This window comes from Mytilus edulis, chromosome 10 (genome assembly GCF_963676685.1).
Source record: "Mytilus edulis chromosome 10, xbMytEdul2.2, whole genome shotgun sequence".
Taxonomy (NCBI): Eukaryota; Metazoa; Mollusca; class Bivalvia; order Mytilida; family Mytilidae; genus Mytilus; species Mytilus edulis.
In genome coordinates this window covers 62,450,606-62,477,089 of record NC_092353.1, presented here as the reverse complement: position 1 = coordinate 62,477,089, position 26,484 = coordinate 62,450,606, and the positions used below count along the sequence as shown (strand labels likewise).

General features: G+C 31.9%; 1 protein-coding gene across 1 annotated transcript; it reads left to right on the top strand.

Annotated features, from left to right (window-relative positions):
* The first annotated feature begins 12,078 nt into the window (after positions 1-12,078).
* LOC139492895 (uncharacterized) lies at positions 12,079-23,973 on the top strand. Its single transcript, XM_071281046.1, has 5 exons — positions 12,079-12,467; positions 15,853-15,961; positions 18,477-18,591; positions 21,171-21,310; positions 23,664-23,973. Exons 1-5 carry the CDS (start codon positions 12,200-12,202, stop codon positions 23,971-23,973), a joined length of 942 nt encoding a protein of 313 aa, XP_071137147.1. The 5' UTR covers positions 12,079-12,199.
* Positions 23,974-26,484: the final 2,511 nt, after the last annotated feature.

Here is a 26,484-nt window from a genome sequence, read left to right as displayed (position 1 = left end):
CTGGTCAGAATAAGCCCATGTTGTAAGTAAAAAAAGTACAGCTAATACCAATCAACGAATTCAACCATAAAGAAACAACGATGTACATAAAATACATTCGAATTATGCTTGTCCAAATAATGACGACGGACGTCTTGCAAGGCTATTTTAATTTTTCATGGGACGCCTTCCAGAAAAAACATTAAAATAGCCTTGCAAGACGCAGTGGCGGATCCAGAAGGGGGGTGTTCCGGGGGTTGGAAGCCCCCTTTTTTTGGCCGATCAATGCATTTGAATGGGGACATATAGTTGCAACCCCCTTTATCCTGGGTTGGGACCCCCCCCCCTTTTTAGAATGGCTGGATCCGTCCCTGCAAGACGTCATAATTATTTGGACTAGGATTATGCCAATCATGCCGCAAAGCACAACTAATTGACATATTAGACCGAAACAGAAAATTTAGTCAGGTATGACTTAATCTCAACTTGAAGATCAGTTAAAAAAAACTAAATAAAGACTTTTTTGTCAGTTGCTCCTATAACTTAAGTTGACAAAGATACAAAAACTACTAGGCTACTGCAGTCAATGTAACAAGTATTTAAGGGATGAGAAAGATTACCGTGGATTTCTAGTATTTTAATTTGGTCCTCAATACTTATAGCCCTTATATTCAACTTGATTTTATCAAATTGTGAGAATTCTTAAAATGTGTTCGAAATTCAGTGAAAACTAACTAACTACTATAACATAAAGCCTTTAATTGGTCTTTCAATGTCATCGACTTATCAGTTTATTTTCGATTTTTGAGTTTGAATGTCCATTTGCAGGGTATCTTCCGCCACTCTTTTATCAGAACAATTTCGAAAAAAAGATAGTAATATGAAACTATGGGTTTTTTTTCTGTGCAAACATTTTTTTTCGCCTTCGGCGAAGAACAATCTATTTTTTTTGCGACAAACCGAAGACAATTTTTTTCTTTCAATTTTAGCATTACATATAGTGGCAGCTGAGGGTGAAACAAACAATTTTTTTTACTTCAAAAAAATCTGGAGGCCTGCAAGACGACTTTATTTGTTTAGAATTGGTATGGACGAATACTGTTATATATAATGCAGGGCAAGCTCATGTTGATTTTTCATAAAATGTATTGATTTTCGAGTTTCAGTTAATTTCATGTATCTAAGTGAACGAAAATCGAAACTACAATACAGAAATTGGACAAATATGCCATTAAAACATATGTATGTGACAAATCAACATGAGCTTGCCCTGCATTACATGTAACAGTATTCGTCCATACCAATTTTAAGCAAATTAATTCGTCTCGCAAGCCTCCGGATTTTTTTGAAAATTTGATGTTCACCCCAAGAACCGGTTTGGCCACAACATAACAATTTCAAGTTTATTTACAATTTAAAAAGTGTGGATATGTAAAGTATGTTTAAATGAACATATGTTCTCATAGTTTATGACATTATTCATTATAGGTTGACAAATACAGGCAAAGTTTAGATGTTTCTGAAGTGTCCTATATTTCGACTTTAGTGGAACCTTAAGAACCGTCATGTTAAAAACCGGCATATTAAGAGCGAGACTATCATGTATCATAATTTGTTGCATTATATTTGTTTACCAATTATAGTATGACTAATAATTGTTTGATTTTATATACATTTCTTGTAAAAATACATGGATGATATCAGCAGGATTTAAACACTCACTATGCGAACCTAAAGACAGCGATCTATATAAGATAAATATTTTAGGTCTTCTCTAACTCAACCAGTTAGACTATCTTTATATCTGCATTTAAACTACACTTTCGCTGAGACATGTATACTAAATGTATTTATATGTCTCTGACTTTCGTTATTGCATCGAGTGGAAAGTAGAGTGCATGCTACAAGATAGTTTAACCCTGACACATGTTCACTGTTCACGTGCTTGTCCAAAGTATTCGATATCGTCAGTGGTTGTCAATGGCTACAATATCTTTATGTCTATTTAGTTATTATTGATATTAGCTATATTGACAGCTTTTTTGGTATTTTCTTAAATTTATTATTAACTTGCCTATTAAACATATGTGGCTTAGACCAAAAAGAGTTTGCTTATTGTTCAGAAACTTTACTGTTATAAATTTTAATGTACTGCTTGAAATTGAAACAATAATAAAGATGAATCGAGGACAAAAGAGCTGTACACTCCTTTTTATTTTGTGGATGGTTGTGCTTGTCTCAAATCAAGAACCTCGTCAATGTTTGTATATTGGCATTCTTAAAGTTTTCTGTCATTTTTTGGACATTTGATGACGATGGCTGATTTGTAATGGTTTAAAAATTCTGATCAATTTACTTTCTATATTTATATTCAAGGCGATTTGGTCTTTAACATATATATGGTGTATTTTACTAATCTACATGCTATAGATACATGTTTATTAAGTGTAAGATTTAAAAACCATAATTATGTTAACCTCTAGATCTCTTAAATATGACTTTTTGCCGTTTTGTTGCAATCGAATTGACGTAAATGGAAATCATATTGTGTGTAAAAGAGACCAAAGGGACGGTCAAACTCATAAATCTAAAACAAACTGACAACGCCATGGCTAAAAATAAAAAAGACAAACAGAAAAACAATAGTACACACGACACAACATAGAAAACTAAAGAATAAACAACACGAACCCCACCAAAAACTTGGGGTGATCTCAGGTGCTCCGGAAGGGTAAGAGATGCACACCGAGAACATATAGATAACATTGCTGTAGGATAGTACAAAAAAATAAATGGGAACTCCTATAGTTAAAGATAAAAATTTAAAATAATTAATTGGTCAGGATGGGTCAGGATATTCATTTTCATTCGGCGTTTTGCAAGATCATTTTTTCCCAGATGCAAAATCAAGTTATTTTGTTGTATTCGATCGTCGATATATACATACCACTGATACGTGTGAATAATGAAGTATTGGAAATAATTACTTAATAATTTTGTTAGGCAATCAGCCTAATAGACAAACTATAAGAAACCATAGCAGAAACTCGTATAAAGATTTTTTGCACATTTCCTCAACACTGATTGATGAATCATTGTCTGTACGCCCAGTGGAAAATATTACATGCATATGTAGGACAAAGAAAGATGAGAGACAAGGTCTTTTTGTTGACATTACACGTCCATTTTGAGCGCTAACCATCAATATCAGGGGCGGATTCAGCCATTAAAAAAAGGGTGGTCCCAACCAAGGATAAAAAGGGGGTCCAACCATATGTCCCCATTCAAATGCATTGATCGTCCAAACAAAGGGGGGTCCAAAGCACGGACCCCCTTCTGTAACCGCCAATGAATATTAGGTATAAGGTTTACATCATAGTTATATAGTCAGTCAATTGTAAATTCTCTATTTGCCAACCTACTTAAAAATATTCAAAACTCGAAACTACTTATTTTTCTTACCTTACTGAAATAAATATATCACGAAACCCGAAAAAAATATATCACTATAACTAGAATTTCTTATAGTATGTCGATCATAATGATCGTGAAAGAATTATACCTAACGGTGGTCAAGTATTTGGATGGGATCCTGAAAACTCTGGTATAGGATCGTGAAGGAAATCTTTTCGAGAAGACATATGCAAGGTCAATTACTGATCAGTATGTGAGAAAAAACAAGGTTTTTACAAAACTACAAAAGTCAGATTGCTCCACGACATTTCAATGACATAAAATATGTAAACAAATAAGATAGTTTTCACAATTCGAATGACTAAACATCTTTTCTGTGTAAAACATCATTCCAGTTTAATGATTCATATGGTTCTTAAAGTTACATTGTGTATGCATAATCATAAACTTGGCAAAAAATGAAATATTTACAAAAAAATAGATTTTTTTCGATCGTGAAAGATCGCGTACCGCTTTTTGAAGATCGTGAAAAGGATCGTGAAAGATCTAGGTCTAATACTTCGAAAACGTTTAAATCATTTATTTGATTATCAGTATAGGGTCATTTATAAATTGGATTGGTATAGCAAATACTGGATTTGTATTACTAATTCCGGTTCTCTTTTGTTCGTGAATAGGGCTTTACTCGTTCATTGTCATTGGATCTGATTATATATATATCTTATAATACCACACCGACTAGGTGCCTTATAGAGATATCAGAATATTATGGCCGCTCTTCACAAGTTTTAATTTCTTATACAAATCTAAAATTGAGAATAGAAATTTAAAAAGGATAAACGATAGTTTTTATCCCACGGTGAATTTTTGACGAACGTTTGCATTCAAGCTTTTTACTACCTAGTTAATTCAAATAAGTAATAAAAACTATTATACATGTACCTTTTAAAGATAATTGGGGACGATATGTTAGACGTTTTCTGGAAATTTCGGTTTCTTTGACATTTCTATCCTTTGAAAAGACATACCTAACTTTTTTGTTTCAAGACATAAACGCAAACCGATGTCTGTGAAAGCATTCGGAATATCGTCTCTACATGAGTGTGCTTTTAATTTGTGTAATATTTTTTTAAAGAATCAATTTTTTCACATTGTCATGAATTTGGTAAACGAAAGGCATTCGTTTTTTTTTCATAAATTCAGCACAAATAATCTTCATACGTAACCAAGCCAAATATAATTTTCAAAGAGAGGACCCATGAACTCGTTTACAAGTTAAATCATTCTGAATGTTAAAAATTAGTCGAAAATCATCTTCTCTCAATATGTCACAGTTAGACGTCGCGAAAAACGTTGCGTTTTCATTGGATAACGTTGTATTATCAGATGGCGTCCCGATCATTTCTGATTGTGACGTTAACGTTCCTAGCAGCAGCCTGCAGTCTAATTCTGTGTTTGTCAGAGCGATACCCACGATTTAAAGATGATGAAAAGCTTCCTAATTCTGTTGTGTCTTCCTACACAACTGACTGTCATCAATAAAAATACTACCTCAAGGTAAGTCAATATTTCCTTTTAAAGGACCTATTTATAATTTGTTTGATAACCTCTAGCATATTTTGTCGATGAAAGTAAGATACTCTTTCAGTTGTTTCTCGGTTGTCTTGTGGAAATGCAAGATGAGTTTTAAAATTGTAAACTAAACAGTCCGAAACTTTGAAGATGATCTTTTTGAACTGATATTTTATCGTTTATAAGTGAATTTTTGCAATTAAATATAAACCAACATAAAACATCGAAGTAAGACCTAATTGACAGTCTCTTGGTTTCAGACTAAAGGTCCAACCATACAACGTTGTCACAGCACATGATCTTCAAAAGGATGGTACAACTAAGGTAAGAATTACTATCATAATGAGAAGTAAAATAAAATTGAGAATGGAAATGGGAAATGTGTCAAAGAGACAACATCCCGAACAAAGACCAGACACCAGCCGAAGGCCACCAATGGGTCTCCAATGCAGCGAGAAACTCCCGCACTCGGAGGCGTGCTTGAGCTGGCCCCTAAACAAAAATGTATACTAGTTCAGTGACAATGGACGTCATACTAAACTCCGAAATACACACAATAAACTAAGGTAAGATGACTTTTTTTGACGGATTTGGCTATACTCTTTGGACCTTTTGGATTATAGCTCTTCATCTTTTATATAAGCTTTGGATTTCAAATATTTTGGCCACGTGTTATGTATCTGTATTGTATGGTCGTATGTGTTTTGTAGTTAAGTCGTGAGAGTTGTGTCCCTTTGTATGATAATGATGCATATTTGTCATGTGATGTTATCTGTCTCTTTGAAATAAACGTGCTATGGAAATAGATGTGTTTTTATTGCTCTTAAGCAAATATAACTTTAGCGGCATGGGGAGGCAAGTATATGTCCCCCCATGTACGTAATATGGTGGAGGACTTCAAAACGACCCCTTTGAGTGTATTTTATGTCCTTTTCTGTGAGCTGTCCCCAAGATGAAGCATCAACTTTCTGAAAGTCTAGACCACGAGGCTGTCGGCGCCATTATTAAATTTGACCACGTTGGAATCTTGGCATTTTCGTTCAGTGGAGTATACTGAGCAGTATCATGCAGCTGACACTGGAATCAATTTTTGGATTTTATGTAAAATTTTGATGTTTCAAAAGTTTAATTTGGATTTATTACTAATATTCAGAAGTCACAAATTTATGGGAGTTTTCGTCAACAAAAGAAAACGGTAAAATTCAAGGAACTGTTTTTAAACAACATTGTATACATGCATATATCGAAAGTATTTTGCCATTTATTATTATAATTTGAACTTTGATTTTCATTTGGACTGTTGGACGCGATCGAAATTTCTACACAAACAATTAAATTATAACCGCAATTTGGCGTTGGTCAGTCTGACATTAAGGAAGACAGCTGTGTATGTTTATGTGTGCAGAAAACTGTAGCATGTGTCATGTGACGTCCCGGCCTATCATCTTACAGTACTTCGAAAATAATTGCTAAAGTAATTGGCGTTATCTTTAATAACTAATCAGCTTGACCTATATGTGTATTTAGGATTTAGCAGGGAAAATGTGTTGCAGTGTTGAACTATTTAAATTATACTACAGACGGTACGTGTGAGATTTATCTCGTCGTACGCTACCCAGTTACAAGGAAAACACCGACTTTAATTATGAATTCATTTAAATTTTTGTCTGAAGGATTTTTTTTTTTTTTTTTTATTATTAATACATATATTTCTGTTAACAGTGGACTGATTTGATAGCGGATTGTCAGTAGCGGTGAGATAATAGTCATAAATAAAACCTAGGTTGATATTGACATTTCTGGAGCTATTCATTTGTTTCATCTTTATTTTATTTTGTGAGTGTGATGTATGAGAGATTGAACACGTTAGAGAGGGAGAATTAGTCGTATTTTCTTTTGACTGCATATGTAACTTATGAAGTGTTTCATTGATGTTATATTTACCATTTTTAAGAGTTAAAGGTCTCTGATGATTATCTATCAATTTGATGTATACAGCTACATTTATGACAATATTCTAGTATTTTCCATTTAGTAGACTGAATAAATGTATTAAATGCATATTTTTTTGTGTTGTTGAATGAACGTAATGCGTGCATAAGGTCCTAAGGGGGAGATCGAGATGCCAGACGTTCGGATTTTTCTGCATTGTTGATACTGGTGTGTATGCCAATGGATGCTAGTTGTGAGAACTGGTCAGCCACGAGTATTTCAGTTATTATAAATGTATTTACATGATTATTTGGAAAATGATTTTAGTTTTATACGGAAGTGATTATATAGCTTGAATTTATAGTGCAATTTTTCTTCTTCTTGAAATTGTATATGGATAAAACACATAAACCATTTTGATAAAATTTGGGAAATTTTCTTTTTGGGGGCGGGATGTTATGTATCTGTATTGTATGGTCGTATGTGTTTTGTAGTTAAGTCGTGAGAGTTGTGTCCCTTTGTATGATAATGATGCATATTTGTCATGTGATGTTATCTGTCTCTTTGAAATAAACGTGCTATGGAAATAGATGTGTTTTTATTGCTCTTAAGCAAATATAACTTTAGCGGCATGGGGAGGCAAGTATATGTCCCCCCATGTACGTAATACACGAGCATCACTGAAGAGACATGTATTGTCGAAATGCGCATCTGGTACAAGAAAATTGGTACCGTTAATTTTATGAATTACTATGATTAGTACATGTTTTGTCTATTAAATATATATAGCTTCCGATAAAACTTGAGTTTCATACGGCAGTCACTATAAGTTTGGAATAGTTTTCTCAGTGAATTTATAGTACGCTCAAATTGATTTTTTTTTATTATTTCTAGCTCGACCTTTTTTTTTTTGAGTTGCTTAATCAACTTATTGTGGTATTTCATCATTCATTTATGTCAGAAAAAGGTTAAAGATTAAGCCATAGTGACTTTGGCATGTCATGTTTTAAAAGGTTAAGCCATAGTGACTTTGGCATATCATGTTTTAAACGGTTAAGTCATAGTGACTTTGGCATATCATGTTTTAAACGGTTAAGCCCTAGTTTCTTTGGCATATCATGGTTTAAAATATTAAGCCATAGTGACTTTGGCATATCATGTTTTAAACGGTTAAGTCATAGTGACTTTGGCATATCATGTTTTAAAAGGTTAAGCCAAAGTGACTTTAGCATATCATGTTTAATAGGTTAAGCCCTAGTTTCTTTGGCATATCATGGTTTAAAATATTAAGTCATAGTGACTTTGGCATATCATGTTTTAAACGGTTAAGTCATAGTGACTTTGGCATATCATGTTTTAAACGGTTAAGTCAAAGTGACTTTGGCATATCATGTTTTAAAAGTTTAAGCCCTAGTTTCTTTGGCATATCATGGTTTAAAATATTAAGCCATAGTGACTTTGGCATATCAGAAAAAGTTTAAGTCATAGTTACTTGGCATATCAGAAAAAGGTTAAGCCATAGTGACTTTGACATATCAGAAAAAAAGTTAAGCCATTGTGACTTTGGCATATCATGTTTTTATTTTGTACTATGTTTAATTCCTTCTTACATTCATGATATCTGAAGCCTTATAGTTTGCCGCTATAACTTTATCAATTCTTTTAAGATTGGTCTAAACTTGTTGGAAGTAATCCTGCTGTTTTTTGTGCTTTGTTGTTTCTTTCGTTGTATTCGAAAGATACAGATTCAACAACAAACTGACTAAGCGTAGGTTTACATATATATAATCAAAATTCAAACTTAAAATGATATTATAGGGTTATTGCATGAATATTGGGGAATATTGTCCCGAGTAGAATCTTATATTGCACGAGCTTGCGAGTGCAATATATGTTCTACGAGGGACAATATTCCCCAATATTCATGCAATAACCCTTTTATTGTATAGCAATATAATATTAAAAAGTAAAAATTGGTTTAAACTAGATTTTGACGTTGATGACGTCATGGATTTTTGAAGATTTATTGCACTAGTGCAATATTGGAATTTATTGCACGCTAACTTTTGGTTACTTTCTGTGGGAAATATTATATTGCTATACAATAATATAATTTATTTATCAGATTCAATAATACCAAGTAATGATAAATCTTGTAAAATAAGTCATACAAAAAGCTAGACTCAATCTGGCAGCCACTTTTAGCAGCCAATCAAGATAACAGCCACTTTTTCCCAGCCAATTTTGCACTTATATTTTTTATTTTTATTGTTTACCTTATTTCATCGTCTGTTTCTTAAAAGCAATATGTTCTTATAACCAATTTATTTGTTTGGGTTATAGTAATACTGGAGACATAGTAGGTGCCAGACTTAGAACTGCTTTCATATCAAAAGTCAATTTAAAATTAACTGTTATATGAATTTCTTTTGCAGAAGTTCAACTGTTGAGGAGAAATTCAGTGAACCACGATTTATTGATCAGTAGATTATCCCCGTTTCTCGAAGGTATGAATTTGAACTTGTTCTTTAAAAATACCTTTGCTTGTTAAGACATGTTCTTTTTATTGTGTTGTTCGTTTAGTTGACGTCTCGTTAAATTTTATTATTTTTAATTCATTAATAAGAAAATGCGAATTAATAGCCAATGAGACAACTCTCCACCCTGCAGAGACCAAATGACATAGAAGTTAACAGCTAATGGTCACCCTTACTGTCTTCAACGATTAACAATACCCATACCGCGGCATGGTCAGCTATAAAAAGCACCGAAATTACAAATGTGAAATATTTCAAACGAGAAAACTAACGACCTTGTTTATGTACAAAATAATGAACGAAAAACAAATATGACATTAAGTATATTTTCATATTAAGCATATTTTCATGTAAAGCATAATTATTTTCATATAAAGCATATTTTTATATTCAGTATATTTTCATATTAAGCATATTTCATGTTAAATATATTTTCATAATATAAAGCATATTTTCATATTTAGCATATTTTCAGCTTAAAAGTACTATGTACTCTCTCTGTCGTTTGATATGACTATTCGTGTAGATAGACGCTTCCATTTTAAATTTCTTTAATCTATTAAATTTTTAATCAAATTTTGACAGTCCTTGTGTTTTTTCAGACTCTCGAAGCAGAAATTCAGGGATTGAAATGCCTTTAAGAAAACTGAATAGAAATATAGACTATTTAGTCTCAGATATTGAAAGCCACAACAGTGAATTGGAAAAAATTCACACAAAGTTTACATCTTTTAAAGTAGAATGGCTGGAGCAGTCGAAAAAATACACCAACATATCTGAAAGTGTTCTAGTATCCAACATTGAAGCTCCACAGATATCAAGCGAACTGGATAGTCTTCGCGAATATATAGGTAAGAGTTCCTCATAAATGTTAATTTGTATATGAGACATGATTTTAGATTACTTATGTTCATGCTCTGTAACACAACTCATTAACCTGTAGTCGGCTTTTTTTTTTACGGTATACAATACGAACAATTCACTGTGACTTGATAAGTCTGTATTCACTCTACATTCCGTATAAAACTATTTCCATTCATATGATGGTGGTATATATAACTTCAAAATTAAATGCATATCACGCAACTTTAAGAAAAAAATCAAGCAGATATAATAATTCTTTAAAGTGTAAAGATTCACGAAATTTATCTGTAATTAGAATTAATATAGTAAATCAAAAATGAAATGGTTTCTTCATATATAGTAAATCAAATAAATCTAACGGAAGAAACAAAAAAAAAAAGATTTTAAGGAAAACAAAAACTCATGGTTTGGTAACTAGGGTGATTGGTAAAGGGAAACATTTGGTTCTTAAGTGTTGAATGTTTCTGTGAAATGTGTGTCGTCCTTCATATATTTGGGTTATATTTGTTTAGGAATAGTGTTAAGGGAAACATCTGTACGTGTGTTTTTTTTTTTTTTTTTGTTGTTGTTGGTTATATGGGTTCAATAGGAGTTAATACCATAATGACATGTTATAAGTTACAGTCCGATATCGTAGGGAGATTTTGCAACCACTTGACAGATGCAAATACTGATGGATGTTAATCCGGGGTCATTATTGAAAAAAACTGCAAATTGTGTGAATTCAATATTACCGGTTTAAGGGGGGGGGGGGGGGGGGGGGTCATTATATTTATTTTTTATTTCATATCCAACAAATCTAGCTTTTGAACAGCGCTATTGTCATAGTTATTATGTTATTGTTCAATGTTAGGTTACAATATTCAATTTTATTCAGACATGACGGGAGTTTGCAACATTTCGTACCGACTTAAGGTAGATCATAAGTAAATCTTTTTTGAGACAGAATTTTCTTATACTTAGCCAGAATGAAGATTTTAATATGCTCTTTTCAAAAATATAATAAAAAGTAGGGGTCACCGTGCTATTTTTCAAGCTATGAGTCATTGAAAATTGCCTAAATTTGGTTACATTGTTAATGGAAAAACACAATTGTGTGCATAAAAAATAATCTATGAGATAGAATTTTGAAATAAATTGTGAAAAGATTGGTTTTGTAATATGTTTTAAGAAAATAAAAAGAAAAAATGGTGTCACCGAACTTGTTTTCTTGCTACAAGTAAAAAGAAAAAAATTCCCTATCTGTCCAGTATAAATTTTTTACTAAAAGAGTTATCTTCCCTTAAATGGCTCATTTGAAAAAAATGATTCAAAAAGCATAACAAAATGATATTTGTTTAATTATTTTGAATTATACAATAAATTGCCAAGTTTTCTTTATATTATTAAACAGTCTAACCATCAAATTGCAAATCTGTCTCCAAATTTGCAGATTTAGGCAAATAACTAGACCGATTTTTTACTGTGATTGTTCAATCCAAGATGGCGGTATACCATGAATCTACCTTAAACCAGACACAACACGACTTGATTTGTATCCCTAAAAAAAAAATTTGCGTTTCTTAGGGATTCACAATTTGGGTACATGTTGAGAAATGCACCATAATGTTATAATAACATAAAGTCCTGTATAATGTTTAGGGTAACTACCCTATATCTTCATTTGTAATAAATCTTTAATTTTTCAAAATTCAACCGGAACGAATATATATTAATTTTTATATTTATGTATCTTAATTTAAAGTACATATAACCATAATAACCGCAAGTCAATTAATTCGCTGCTTGCATATCAAGGTATATTATATGTACATCCTGCCTTATACTGTTTCTACAGAAGTTATTTGGATCTGATACAGGAACTTATTTTTATTTTATGAATTATATTCAAAGTCATAAAAATGATATTGACTATATGGGAATACATACTGACTAAATTTATTCATTTGGAGAAAACATCAGGTTATGGTTTGATTAACTTTTGCCCAGTGATAATATGTGTTCTACTTGTACAACATGGTTACTGTTCACAGTGTTCATCTCCAGACTGTCATTCTGGATATTCTCCGTCGGAAATGCCAAATCCATCGACTGAGAGTGGATTGTGTGGAAGATTCTGTAGTTCAACTTTTATTTGTGATCCTTGTCAAATCTTGAACAATTCATCAGGTAAATAAGATAATAATCGTATCGAATCTGGACCTCCGAGTTAATTATGTATCTTGTATCTATACATTTGTAAATGGCAGCCTACGGGTTCAAGCTAATTCTTGTCGATTTCAAGTGCTTTATAACACATCGTAAAAAAGGGTCTCTAGGACAATATTTGCTAACAAAATCAAGGTTGAGGTTATCATCAAGTTAACAAAAGTTCAAGATATAGATACAGATACTTTTACTAAAAAAAGATATGCTACAACCTCCGGTCTTTTTTATTTTGCGATATCTCTATTTAGATTATCATCATTTTACGTGATGAAAAGGAAATTAATAACAACCCAACTTTTAGAATATGTATTGGTAATGCCTCTGCAGCCAGATTGTTTAACAAGACTGCTCGTAGATATCATCAAATTTCTCCCCGTGCAATAGCAAAAAGTGACTAACCTGTTTTAAATTAACTTCACAAAATACTGTAAGGTCAACAGTGAACTGGAGAGCTTTTTTTGCTCTCCTGTTCCTGTGACATTACTTGAAAAACTCTACACTTTATATATGTGGTGACTTGAACTCAGTCTAAATGTGGTATAGTATTCAATATGTGGGACGGACGGGACGAGAATGTTACAGATGAAATCACGAATACCTTTACTGTATTTTAGACATAAAAAAATCAAAATCTTGACTTCAAACCGCGTATCCTCTTGGTCTCAATGACACAATATTAGGACAGGGGAACATAACTAAAACTTTTATCGATGTCATAGATATTGTCGATAAACGACTTAGAAATAATAGTTCTCATGGTAAACGCAAAAACCGTAATCAACGTATTAAACATCGTATAAATTATACACTTTCTGATCTGTTATCTATAATAAAATATAATGGTATTTTTATAATATAATCAAGTAGTATTCAAACTCTGTCATGTACCGAAAGGTAAATTGTATGTTTTTTTTTCTGGAGTGTGATAAAATTAACTTTTTTGGCCCATTATTTGGATACACCCGTTTTTTTACAGCCTTGTTCATCACAGGTTTTCTTCAGTTAAAATATATGAATATCGAGTTGGAACTATTTATCCATAAAAGGATCAAAATAATGAGTGAGGTGAATATTTCAACAACATCTTGAGTAAAATAGTAATATTGCTATGCATGTTGATCTCAGTGTAATGAAACATTCCCTTAAAATACATTATGTCTTTAAACCACATTCACATGCATTATTCTGATTTGGAAAAATACATTTTCCTTCTGCCCCTGAAACCTAAATGTATCTCAAACTGGAAGTGATTGCACCAATAATACATGCGTTATCATTATTTGCAGGCAACCACCCCAAAATATTGCTTTAAAATAGGTTTAACTTGTACAAAATTTATAAAATAAATTAAAATAAAGCAAAATCAACATTTGGAATTTATTGAATACTAGTAATAAAGAACAATAATCAAAAGCCCAGAACTTATTTTCTTTAAAGGACAGTGATCACAAAGTTTCAGATTTTATTGGTTCATGACTTATTTTGGCATAATGCGTTTTGATACAATTGTATGTATTATGCAGTACAGAAGTGTGACGCTGTTAAATAATAGCAAAGATTTCCCCAATGAAAATAAAGTAGATAACTGGTTCAACTGATAGTTTTAAGAACAAAATTTTGGGTAATACCCCTACCCCTTTATTTTAGCAAGCACAACATAAAGCAATGTCTCCTCGGCATCTATACTATTAAATGAGAAGACAGCATTATGTGTGTCGCTTCTCTTCCTTCCACAATAAATTAATCATCATGCGTATGTGTCTTATAGGTACCATGCATAGTCGTATTTGTCATCCTCGCTCATGATTATTCCGTTTTGATTATTTTGGAAGGAAAACAAAAATAAAAGGCGGTCGGATATTTTGTTTAAAACGCGAAAATTTTTGAAATTAAAAAACAAAAAAAATACAGATTTAAAAAAAAGGGGGGAAGTGCTAACAAATTGTCCTGTCCCCAGGTACCTTTTGATACCTTTCCTGAAATTCTCCAGTCATAAAATATTTTACAAACATTCTTCCTACTACAGTTTACATACTTTCAACCACGCTCTAAATGCCCGCGATCTCGCGGATGTGTTCTAGTACTCTATAAAAGCCAGAGAGAGGAAATTGTTTTCATGGGACAACACTAGGTTATAAATATCTTCGCAGTTATTGAATCTGCTCATTCAACATTTTTTGGCTTCTGAATAATCTCCAAATTATTCTTTTTTTTAAACTAAAAAGATCATTGCACGAGACGAATAATTTTATGAATTAAAAAAATGATGAAAATTTTATTGAGGTTGATAACGACTGTTGTAATAATAGAATAAAATTGAGAATGGAAATGTGGAATGTGCCAAAGAGACAACAACCCGACCATAGAGCAGACAACAGCAGAAGGTCACCAACAGGTCTTCAATGCAACGAGAAATTCTCGCACCCGGAGGCGTCCTTGAGCTGGCCCCTAAACAAATATATACTGGTTCAGTGATAATGAACACCATACTTAACTCCAAATTGTACACAAGAAACTAAAAGTTAAAATAATACAAGACTAACAAAGGCCAGAGGCTCCTGACTTGTGACAGGCGCAAAAATGCGGCGGAGTTAAACATGTTTGTGAGATCTCAACCCTCCCCCTATACCTCTAGCCAATGCAGAAAAGTAAACGCATAACAATACGCACATTAAAATTCATTTCAAGAGAAGTCCGAGTCTAATGACTGAAGGTGTAACCAAAGAAAATAAACAAAATGACAATAATACATAAATAACATCAGACTACTAGCAGTTAACTGACATGCCAGCTCCGGACTTAATTAAACTGATTGAAAAATTATGTTTTCATCATATGAATATCAGGTACAATCCTCCCCATGAGCGGTTTAGTATCATACCCCATCATAACATACATGAGAAGAACATAACCCGTGTCATGCCAACAATTGGTTTATTAATAATACATGTGTTTAGTTCCGATGCAAAGACCCTATAAGTGAATCAATATTAACGCCAAAATATGCAATCTTTAATAAACATATCTTTATTTTCAAAATTTCTTCAAGTTAAAACCATTGTCAAGCAATACATGCAATATGTTATAACATGTACGAGGTACTTTTGTACATGTTATAACTTATATTTTTGCATTATACAAGTTATAATATTTACAAAAACGCAACATGTACATAATAATGCTATAAAAAATTAATTCAAAGATTTTCATCAAATTTTAAAATACATCAAGTAATATATGATTATTCTAATATATTTAAAAGTTTAAAACAAAAAGCTTGTGATATACAGATATATATTTTGAAAACAGAATATGCTCAATGTCAATTCTGTGTTGTCTTTTTCAGCTAATGAAATTGATAGATTGCTTGTTGATGTTCCAGCAGATTCTGATTTCTGTGGTACCATCAATACATACAGAATTTGGTTAGCTGTAGTTAACCAAATGGATTCTGGGTAATATTCTACTTTTAGTCATACTTAATAATTTATTGGATAAATCGTATTGTATTGATCATATATTCGTATGAATTAATTATTTGATCAGAAATCCAATAATGAATGTATAGGGAAAGTAATTTCCCTCAGTGATTCGTATTGTATTTGAAATGAACGCCATCTTCGACATACACAATGCTCAGAATCTAAAAAGACCATAGTTTGTGATCGACCAGTAAGGTCTAGCACAGATTGTACTTGATAAGACTCGATATAATCTCGACAGTACTAACCTGTAATTAACTGTACTTTACTAGTACTTAACAAGTCTTATTAAGTACTTGATAATTTTGGTATAGTCTGAATATGGTCTCGCCGAGTCTTGATCAGTCTCGCATGTCTCGACTCAGTCTTGACCTTTCAATTTAGTCTAGACTGGTCTGAATCAGCGTATCTATCTCAAATATATATTGATCTTACAAAATTCGAGGTTATTTGGTAGTTTGGTTCATTGCTGTCAAATTAAAAGATTTATTTAAAAAGTCCAAAAAGCTAAAAATTTTCCGTTCGGACTAAAATCAGATAGTCAACTTTAAATTGTTTTATAACTTTTCCAAATCAACTTGGATTTCCATATAACTTTACAGGTATCATACTTTTATAGTTTATGAAAATCCAAGTTGATTTTAAAAAGTTATAGAACGTTTATAAGGTGACTATCTGAATTTAGTCGGAACTGAAAATTCGACCTTTTTACATACCTATGTATTCAGTTCCTAAACTTGACGGCATTACATCAAATTACCAACCATCCTGGCATTCTGTAAGATCAATATATAAGTAGTCTGTATATAGCTAGACTAAATTTAGAAGTCGGTAATTGTCAAGCCTATATAGTTTTATGATAATCCAAGTTGATTTGGAAAAAAAATTCAAACATTTATAGGTGACTATCTGAATTAAGTACGAATGGAAAATTCTGGCTTTTTTAAACCTTTTTAATTAATTCCAATTTTTTGACAGCAATACACCAAACTACCAATAACATGGCATTCTTGATTTAATCAGAACTGAAAATTGTAGCTTTTTTACCTATAAATTAAATTATTTAATTTGAAGCAATGAACCAAAATTCAAATTAACATGAAATTTTGTAAGATCAATATATAACAAGTCTAGACTAAATTTTAAAGTCGAGCCTGGTCAAGACTGAGTCAATACAGGTCGAGACCATATTTAGAGTATATCAAAATTATCAAGTACTCAATCAGACTTATTAAGTAAATTCGCGACCAAAGTCGAATACCGTTAAGTACAGTGAGGTAATGTCGTTATTATGTCGAGTCTTGTCAAGTTAAATGGTTGACCACAAAGTATAGTCTTTTCAGACTCTGGGAGTAGTTTGAAGTGATATATAATCTTATAAATTAGAATAAATAAGATGGAACATCGTATTCAGTGGAATATATATACTATATAGATAAAAAAAAATTACTCAAAATATAATGCTATTGGAATGTTGCTACACAGAGACTGAATGTTCCAGATATGGTAATTGAAATCTATCATCCTTTATACCGTCAATATACAATATCAAGCCATTATCACACTTTAAATAACCGACTAAACGGAAGGGTTTTTTCTCATTGTTTAAAGCCGTTCGGTTTCCAATGCTTGCTTACATCCACTTCATTTACATTTTAGTAGATAGTTGTGTTATTGGCAATTATACTGCATCTCCTTATTTTATATTCATTGTCAATTTCTAGATTTCAATTCCGAGAAGCCTCTACTGGTGAAATGTTTGTCCCCGATAATATCATCAATGCAGTTATAAGTTCTTCGGTACTTGGATGAACATTCGGGTTATTTTTTAACTTGCTGTTACAAAATTTTAGAAATTACTTTAAATCAAGGAATATATCTCTCTAATGCAAAGCTAAGTTACATGCCCACCTTTGATAAAACTTGTTTGTACTCTTCAGACAAAAGGTTTTCATCTTTTGGAAAAGCTAAGAATTTTCAAATATGTTTGCCTCGAGCGGGCATGACTTAAGAGACCCAAATGCGCATCTGATGCAAACACTAGGTACCGTTAATGTCAATATACTATGTTCAGTCAAACAGTTCTTTGGAGTTCACAACGGACATTGTGCACGCTGTTTTATAAATACTCTGAAACTGGTGTTGATGGCTCATACAAATCTGATTTCAGTCATATATGTCCGGTTTTCTGTCATAAACAGTTCTTCTATAAGCAAGAGGCAAATACATGTAGGGAATATGCGTTACTTACGTAATTTGTGTTAATTATTTACCTGACCGATCAGAATAATTTTGCTCAACTTTTTCCAGTAACATGAGTAAGTTAATTAATTTGATGGCCTTCTATAGTAAATGGAAAGTGAAAAAAAATATCAAACAATGTCAACGGATATACAATTAAAATATAGTTAAAGTAAAAACATCTAACATGTGTTTACATGCACATATTTTAATCGTCTTAAGAAACATGATTTCTGAATTAATTCAGGGACCAAACAATCGATGCAAAGAATTTTGCGGATTATTTACGGAAAACTGGATGGAATTTGGAGACGGCATGTGGAAATAATGTTGTGATATTCCTTTCACGTTTTGATAGGCAGGTAAGTAGTGTAAAACTTCTTATTTCATTCTATTCTTGTTCTTGTTACCAACTGAAATTCGGTCTAAAAACATTATGCCGTAATCATTTTAACGAACGTGGAATGAAGTAAGAAAAGCAGATGAAAAATTCCTCCCGGATTTCGAAGCATGCATTGCCTTATTGACTTATTTGTAGATATTCCTTTGCTGAACATTATTTATGTTTACAGTTTATCTCTATCTTTCATAATTTTCAAGATAACAACCAAAAAATGCACAATTTCCTTAAATTAACCAATTCCGGGGGAGCAACCTACCAATAGGTTGTCTGATACGTCTGACAATTTCAGGGCAGATAGATCTTGACCTGATGAACAATCTTACCGGGTCGGGTCATCGAACACAAATTCTAAACTAGATACCATAATGATGATTGTGGCTAAGTTTGGTTGAATTTGACCAAGTAGTTTCGGAGAAGATTTTTTAAAAAGTTTACAGACGACGACGGACGATGAACGCCAAGTGATGAGAAAAGGTGAGCTAAAAAAATCAACGAACCAGGGGCCGGTGTCACGAAGCTATCATAAGATATATCTTAGGACATGTCTTATGGTCCTCTTATGACTATTGGAGCCATATATGAGACCTCGCACCGAAGCTGTCTTAGGATAATCATATCAAACATATCCTAAACCTGTCGCAAGTTCATTTAATTTTCAAATATTAACATGGTTTATTGAAATATTCATGTTGTTTTAGAATGTCTTCTCATATATTACCTAACGTTTTGAATGATATAATTAGATAATATGTAAAATAAATATGAAAAATAAGTGTAATTTATATTATTATCTATAGATGATACACCAATATATATTTGAAACTTTAAATATAAGTTGGGGGGGGGGGGGGGAATAACCTGATGACATTCATTTTGTACACGTGAGTTGATATCAATTTGTCACTGTATCAGTTATAATCAGGTTAAAATAGAATAAAATCGTGCATTTTTGACATCAATACATGGAATGTTCGTTGTCGAGAGTTCGTGATAATAATCAATCTATAAATATTTAGTTTTAAGCAAAAAAAGGGAAATAGATAATTAGATGATAATTAGATAATTTGTAAAATTAATATAAAAAATGAGTGCAATTTAAATAAATAAACTTATGACTATCCTAAGATCATAATTAACTTCTCGCATAGTCCTATTTTTATGATCAACTATAAGAAATGTCTTGATTTAGAACACTTTGTGAAAAACACTAAGGAATGATATATATCGTAAGACAATACTAAGACATGTCTTGGTCCCAAGACAGCTTCGTGAAACTGGCCCCTATTTACTATATCATGCTATTCAGACTTTGTAAAACGTCACCAGTGTCTGGGAAGAAAGTTGATTTACCAGGGGTATGTCAAAGAAATTCTCGTCCTTTTTCTAAAAATAAGTTCATCGAAAGGTACCAAGACCTTCTTGATAAATATTCAATATCAACTTAACAGATGGTCTGTTTTTTTGTGATATTCGTGTGACGCTACTATGTAATTATGTATCCCGTCATACTTTGAACGACAACTTTATTTTATATCTACCTATGTGACGTCTAACGCGCGAGGCTACGCTAGTACTTAAAATATTCATTTCTTTATGGGTGGATTTTACATATAAATAAAATCGTATAATAAATCGGAAAATGAAAATGTTAAATTTGATGTATACCTTGTTGTGCTTCATTGTTACATTTTTTTTTATAGTGATTAAGATGATAACACAATGTTGACTGCTGTACCCCTATTTGTGACATTTTTACCTATTGTGTCTGTTTGTTTTGTTCACGCATCGTTGTCAATATAATGGAATTTGATGCGATTGTCATACAAGTGAAAGGTTTTACTGGCTATAAAACCAGGTTCAATCCACTATGTTCTACATAAGAAAATGCCTGTACCAAGTCAGGAATATAGCAGTTGTTATCCATTCGTTTGGTGTGTTTGAGCTTTTGATTTGGCCATTTGATTAGGAACTTTTCTTTTTGTGATTTTACTTTATGCTATAATTAACGCCAAAAATAAAACTGTACGGAAACACATTGTAATATATATATAAACAAGAATAAGGCGATATAAGGTCAGAGACTGGACCTTTGGTATTCATAAATGGCCAAAGCAGTTTGACAGATAAATGTCATAGTTTCATAATTGAAAATAGTCTGGGCAGTTTCAAATCTTTGAATTCCTTTTCTTTTTGTTTGTTAAAATCCGTTCAAACCTCGCCTTAGATTAAAATATAAACATTTTTACCTTCATTTCTTTTCCTAAAACTTTAAGTGCAGTGTACATGATCACAAAAAAGTCAATGCTGATAATTCACTCACTTCTTTCGAGATTTTGGGTCCTGGTTATTGTTCAATTCTCACTTTATGATCTATTTTAAATCGTTTTTTTTTAACTTTATTTATTCGAGTGTTGCTGATGGGTCTTTCTATAAATTATAAACCGGGTATCTATGATGAGTTTATTCAAGTAGATATTTATTCGAAATCTTGGATTTGAGTATTTACCAACAATGTATCTGTTGTTATTCTTAATTAAGGTATATACATCAGCAGGCAAAGCTGCTTTAAAAGTTTTGAATGAAGAGTGTATAGAAGGCATATTCAAAGAAGCCAAAAAAGATTATTTTTCAGCTGACGATTTTGAAGGAGGATTAAAATTCATGGTGCAGGAATACAAGTAAGTACTTTGAATCTAATTCTTTTGAAAATTATACGATTAATTTTGTTTCTTGGTGGGGATCCAAGATTTTGAAAAGGGTGTTAAAAGAAAAGGTTAAGATTTGTACTAGTAAAATTCAAACAAAATTAAGTTTGAGATTAAATTATATTTTTCATTTTAGATTTGTACATAGAGCAAGCGCTCCTTCCAAGAAAAAAAAAGTAATAAAGTAGTAATTATTATTCAAAATACTAGTAAGGATTATCAATTGGTAAAATTATGCTAAAATATTCAACTTCACAATTTAATTGTTTAGCATGGTATATAGATGTTATATATTCCATATATCTTATACAATCAACTCATGATTTATTAGAAACGAAAGATAGATATATTACACACAAATATAAGATAAGTACAAAATTTGTAGTTGTAGTAGTAGTATACTGTGTGGTGATTTTATAATTAAATAAATTAACGATTGTCCTTTGTTTGACACTGACAGATAGATAAACAGACAAATAAAGGTTAACAAGTATGTGTTGCGTCTATGATGGGCGTAAGAAGATTTTTGTTCTCTACGCCAAATGAGACATATTCGAATAACCCCATTGTTTTTGACGTCGACAAAAGGCTTTTGCACAATAAACACAGTTTGTGTTTACAGATTTTCAAAATAGTGCCATGATATTTTCCGTATTTTCAAATGCCGTGTAATATTTTCCATGAATTTATTACTATAACAATTAAGGCAACGCACGAAAAGGCCGCTGTCGACACGTTACAATCAGCGTTTTTTAAAACTGCTCTGCATACTAGTTAGATCTGTTCAAAGTTGTGACACAAGATTTCAATGTTCCGTTTGCATCACTTCGTCTATCTTTTTATGCAAATGAAAATTGACCTAAACAATAAGATAGCTTATCGAATTGATTCCATATAATTGTATGAACTATTAAAGCAAAACTTTTAAATTAATCTCATTAAAAAAATTACAAAAGCAGATATGAAATATTTTAGCACTATTTTCGACGAAGCTATGAAATATTTTAGCACTATTTAGTGAATTTCCAAAAACCGCATGATACCATGAATTATTTCTAAATTTGACTTCCAATAAATTTAAAAGTGAGAAATAGAAGTTAATTTAACATACGGATACAGGAGATATATTTGTTTATTTATTTAGTAGATGAAGCGAGAATAAAACCCTGTTTCAAGGGCATATGATACAGTTTTGATCCCATAATGAAATTTTGATGAAAATTTACGAAGAGGCTATTTTTTACCTGATTAAATTAAATATGTGATAAAAAATATACCTTCATGTGCTACTTTTTGAGTAAAATGAGGTCGAAATTTCAGATATTTGCTCAAAATTTGGATTTGTGGACGTATTTGTCCTTCCGACAGAAATGCATAACCTTTTTGTTTTAAAAGATAAACACAAGCTGATTTTTGTTAAATTATTTGTTATTTCTGTTTTATATAAGAATTCTATAAATTTATGATTTGTTTTGTTTAGAAATAACTAAAATTTATCAAATGTTCATGAATGTAGAAAAAAAAAATCATTTTTTGCTGTATATTTATCAAATTTAAAAAAAATTGCCTTAATGACCCTTTCATGAAAATTGGTACAAATAATCTTCATACGTAATCAAACCGAATGTCATTTTAAAAAATAGGGCTCAATGAACTCATTTTCAAGTTAAATCAGTTTGAATGGTAAAAATCAGTCGAAAATGCATCTTTTCCCGATATGTCACAGTTTGACGTCGCGAAATTTTGAAAAGATGTTATATATAACAATAGGTTATGTTCAACACAGCCTAGAAAACATTAACAAGGTTATTTTCTATCAATGTATTTAGAGAGAGTAATAAATATACGAATCTGGAAATGAAGAATCTGGAAATGAAGTCAATTAGAAATCCAGTTTTTCATTTAATACTGTATCCTACAGAAGTTACTGTAAAGAATAACATAATTATTTTTTTTCAAACTTAAGGTGGTACCTAACACTACAGGGAAATAACTCTGTAAAATCAGCTAAACGTTTAAATCACGTTCTATTGTTAAGGAAATGTTAAGCTTCTCAATGATCAAAATTAGTGTTTGTCCAACTGCTATATATCCATTGAAATTTTTCCGTGAAAGTATCGGTTTCAAAAGGTCAAAGTAAATATTTTGTGAAAATCTTATAAAAATTAAACGAGCCAAATTAATTTTAGTCAAAGTGTTGGATGCAAACTTAAATACTATTGAAACTCCTACACAAATACATTCAATTTGTAACAAATGTGTTTGTTCTAAATATATATAAACTTTGATATTATAATTTTAGATATTGATATAACTTTATTTTCAGGAAAGCTTTGAAAGAAGGAGAATGTTCGGATGAACTTAACCATTGGATCTGGGCTGCGCCATTGATAGCAGTGGCATTTATTACTGTGATAATACTATTTTATTATATAAGTTCTTCAGGGAAAGTAGGCAGTGGAGGAATGGGTGGAGTAAGGGGTGGACGGAGACACGGGGGAGGAGGATGGGTTGACAGAGGAGGACACTCAGGAGGAGGAGGATGGGGTGGAGGGGGAGGAGACGGAGGCGGAGGAGGAGGAGGAGGGGGTGGTGGAGGAGGAGGAGACGGAGGCGGAGGAGGAGGGGGTTGTTAATTGGATGAGATGTAAATGTGTTTTTGAATAGACAAATAGCAACAAAAGCAGAAAAGACATTAAAAATGCAAAGTATTAACTATAATTATTGACTTAATATCCTTTGTACTTTATAAAAATTCTTAATCGACTTAATTCGTGATAAAATTAAAATAAAATCTTGGCAGAGTTTTTTGCCGGGAAAAGAATTGACATTTGCAGCAATTAATGAATAAATCAAAGATTAAAAGAAATTTGTATCATCATATTGAAACATATGGTCATTAAGTAAATATTGAGTATATATTATTACGAATTATATGTTCTTTCATCCCACCGCATACAAATGTAATTATAACAAACTGCTTCTAAAGTCTATTGTCCGCTAATTTCATTTTCTTATGTCCATTGTGGTCAACTTATTTTAAAAAAAATGATGTCAATATTTTCCTGAAGTTATGCAGTTTGCTTGTTGCATTCGATTGATCAAGGTGAGAAGACTCATCAATCGTATAGTTCACTATATACATAAAAGCACAGCTTTGCTGAAAAATTCATGTCTTATCTTATCTTACAGTCATTGATTATCCGTTTTACAGATGGTCCGAGGACATAGTTATCGTCCTTTGATTTTCGTTGTATAGTCCCTCGTGGGGACAGTGTGTTACTTGCCAATTTTTTTTTATACCTCTTCCAAATGTATTTCTTCATGTTTTATGCCTCAAATAGCAAGTAGGGGGATGAAATCACACTGTAAAAAGATTTGGGTCATGGATTTAATTTGGTCCAGCTGAACGGAGTGAAAAATTAGCACTTCGGAAGCTGTCAAAAGATTTCAACATAAAAGTGTCCATATTTTGAGTTACAGCCGATGAAGTTTTCTATAATTTTGATATAATTTGTCCCAAAAGTAGTATTACACACTGTAAAAATATTATTGATAACGCGCAGGTGAGATTTTTTTTTATTTTCAATTATTGTCTAAAAGAAATGCACTACGAAATAACTGTGTACTCGGACCAGATGACAACATAAATGTTTTAATCTTCGCATCTCTAATCCTGTCCACTTTTCTCTTTTCTCCAACGAATAAGATTTCTCACCGGGTTTGTATTATTATGAGCATGACGACGATTGTCACATGTGGAGCAGGATCTTCTTACCCTTGCGGAGCTTATGAGATCAGTCCTGTTCTTGGTTTCTTATATTGTGTTATGTGTACTGCTGTTTGTCATTTTTGTTTTTATCCTTGGCGTTGTCAGTTTATTTTCGACTTACGAGTTTGAATGTCCCTTTAATATCCATAGACTCTCTTTTTATCTTCTATATTGTTTGTATTTGTTATTATGGTTTGATATTATTTACCTTCGACCTTTTGGGGTTTACGTATACATTAACTATACCAAGAAGAATGCATGACTAGAACATATGTTAGTAAATGGTAAATGGCGCATTACAATAATTGATAACAAACAATTCCTGAAACGCTCGACAAAACTCAAACTGAGCTTTTGTTGATGGTCTTCATCTTAAAGTCTAAGTGATGCCTACCACCTGAAGCAAAAGTAAACATCTAAATGCAAATAAAAGACGTTTACTAGCACTGTTTTAATCAGAATGTTTGGCATTTTTCCCTTGTCATCGTCCCAATCAATAAATATCTTAGAATGTAAGATACAATACCAGATGACAATCGGTCTAGGTCATCAATCAAATATGTGTCAATTTTGAGACAGACATGTAATTCATTTGACTTTTTATATAAATAAAAAAAGTTTTGTGTTAGACGACTGATGCTATATTTATTTGTTTTTGCTTCGTCAAATAGAGGAACATAACTTAAACTTTTATAAAAAAAAATATGTAGTGAATGTATTTAAATTAAACTGTGGCACGAAAAGGAGTCTCGGGACCCTAATTTCTCTTGATTTATTTTACACGCAAATTATAAGAGCTATCTTCCCTCCATATATTTTATCTATCCATCTATCTTATAACGGTATCCTTTCGCTTTCTTTTTATCATAGAAATTGGCTTTTTATGTATTATTCCTTATATGAAATCAAACAATTTTGCTTAAACTTTAGCTTGTAAAATCCCCTTGACCCATACTTTTTTATTAAAATTTTAAACTTCCATGGTAATATTCCTTAAAAAGCACAAACATGTCGGCATTCACCTGAAAAGCTAACAAAACCTTTAAACAGACTTATTGAGAAGGGTTATAGTTACGATACTGACTGTTATGTAATTAAAGATGGCATGTTTTGGCTTTAATATTGATTCACTTATAAAGTCTGTGCATCCGACATAACATATTTATTCTAAAACCAGTTGTTGGAATGATACGGGCTATGTTTTTCTTACATGTTTTATGATGGTATGATACTAAACCCCTAACGGGAGGGAATGTGCTGATTGAAAGACATAATCTTTCAATCTGTTTAATTGAGGTCTGGAGCTGTAGCTGGCATGTCAGTTACTGCTAGTAGTCCTTTGTTAATTTATGTATCATTGTCATTTTGCTTCGTT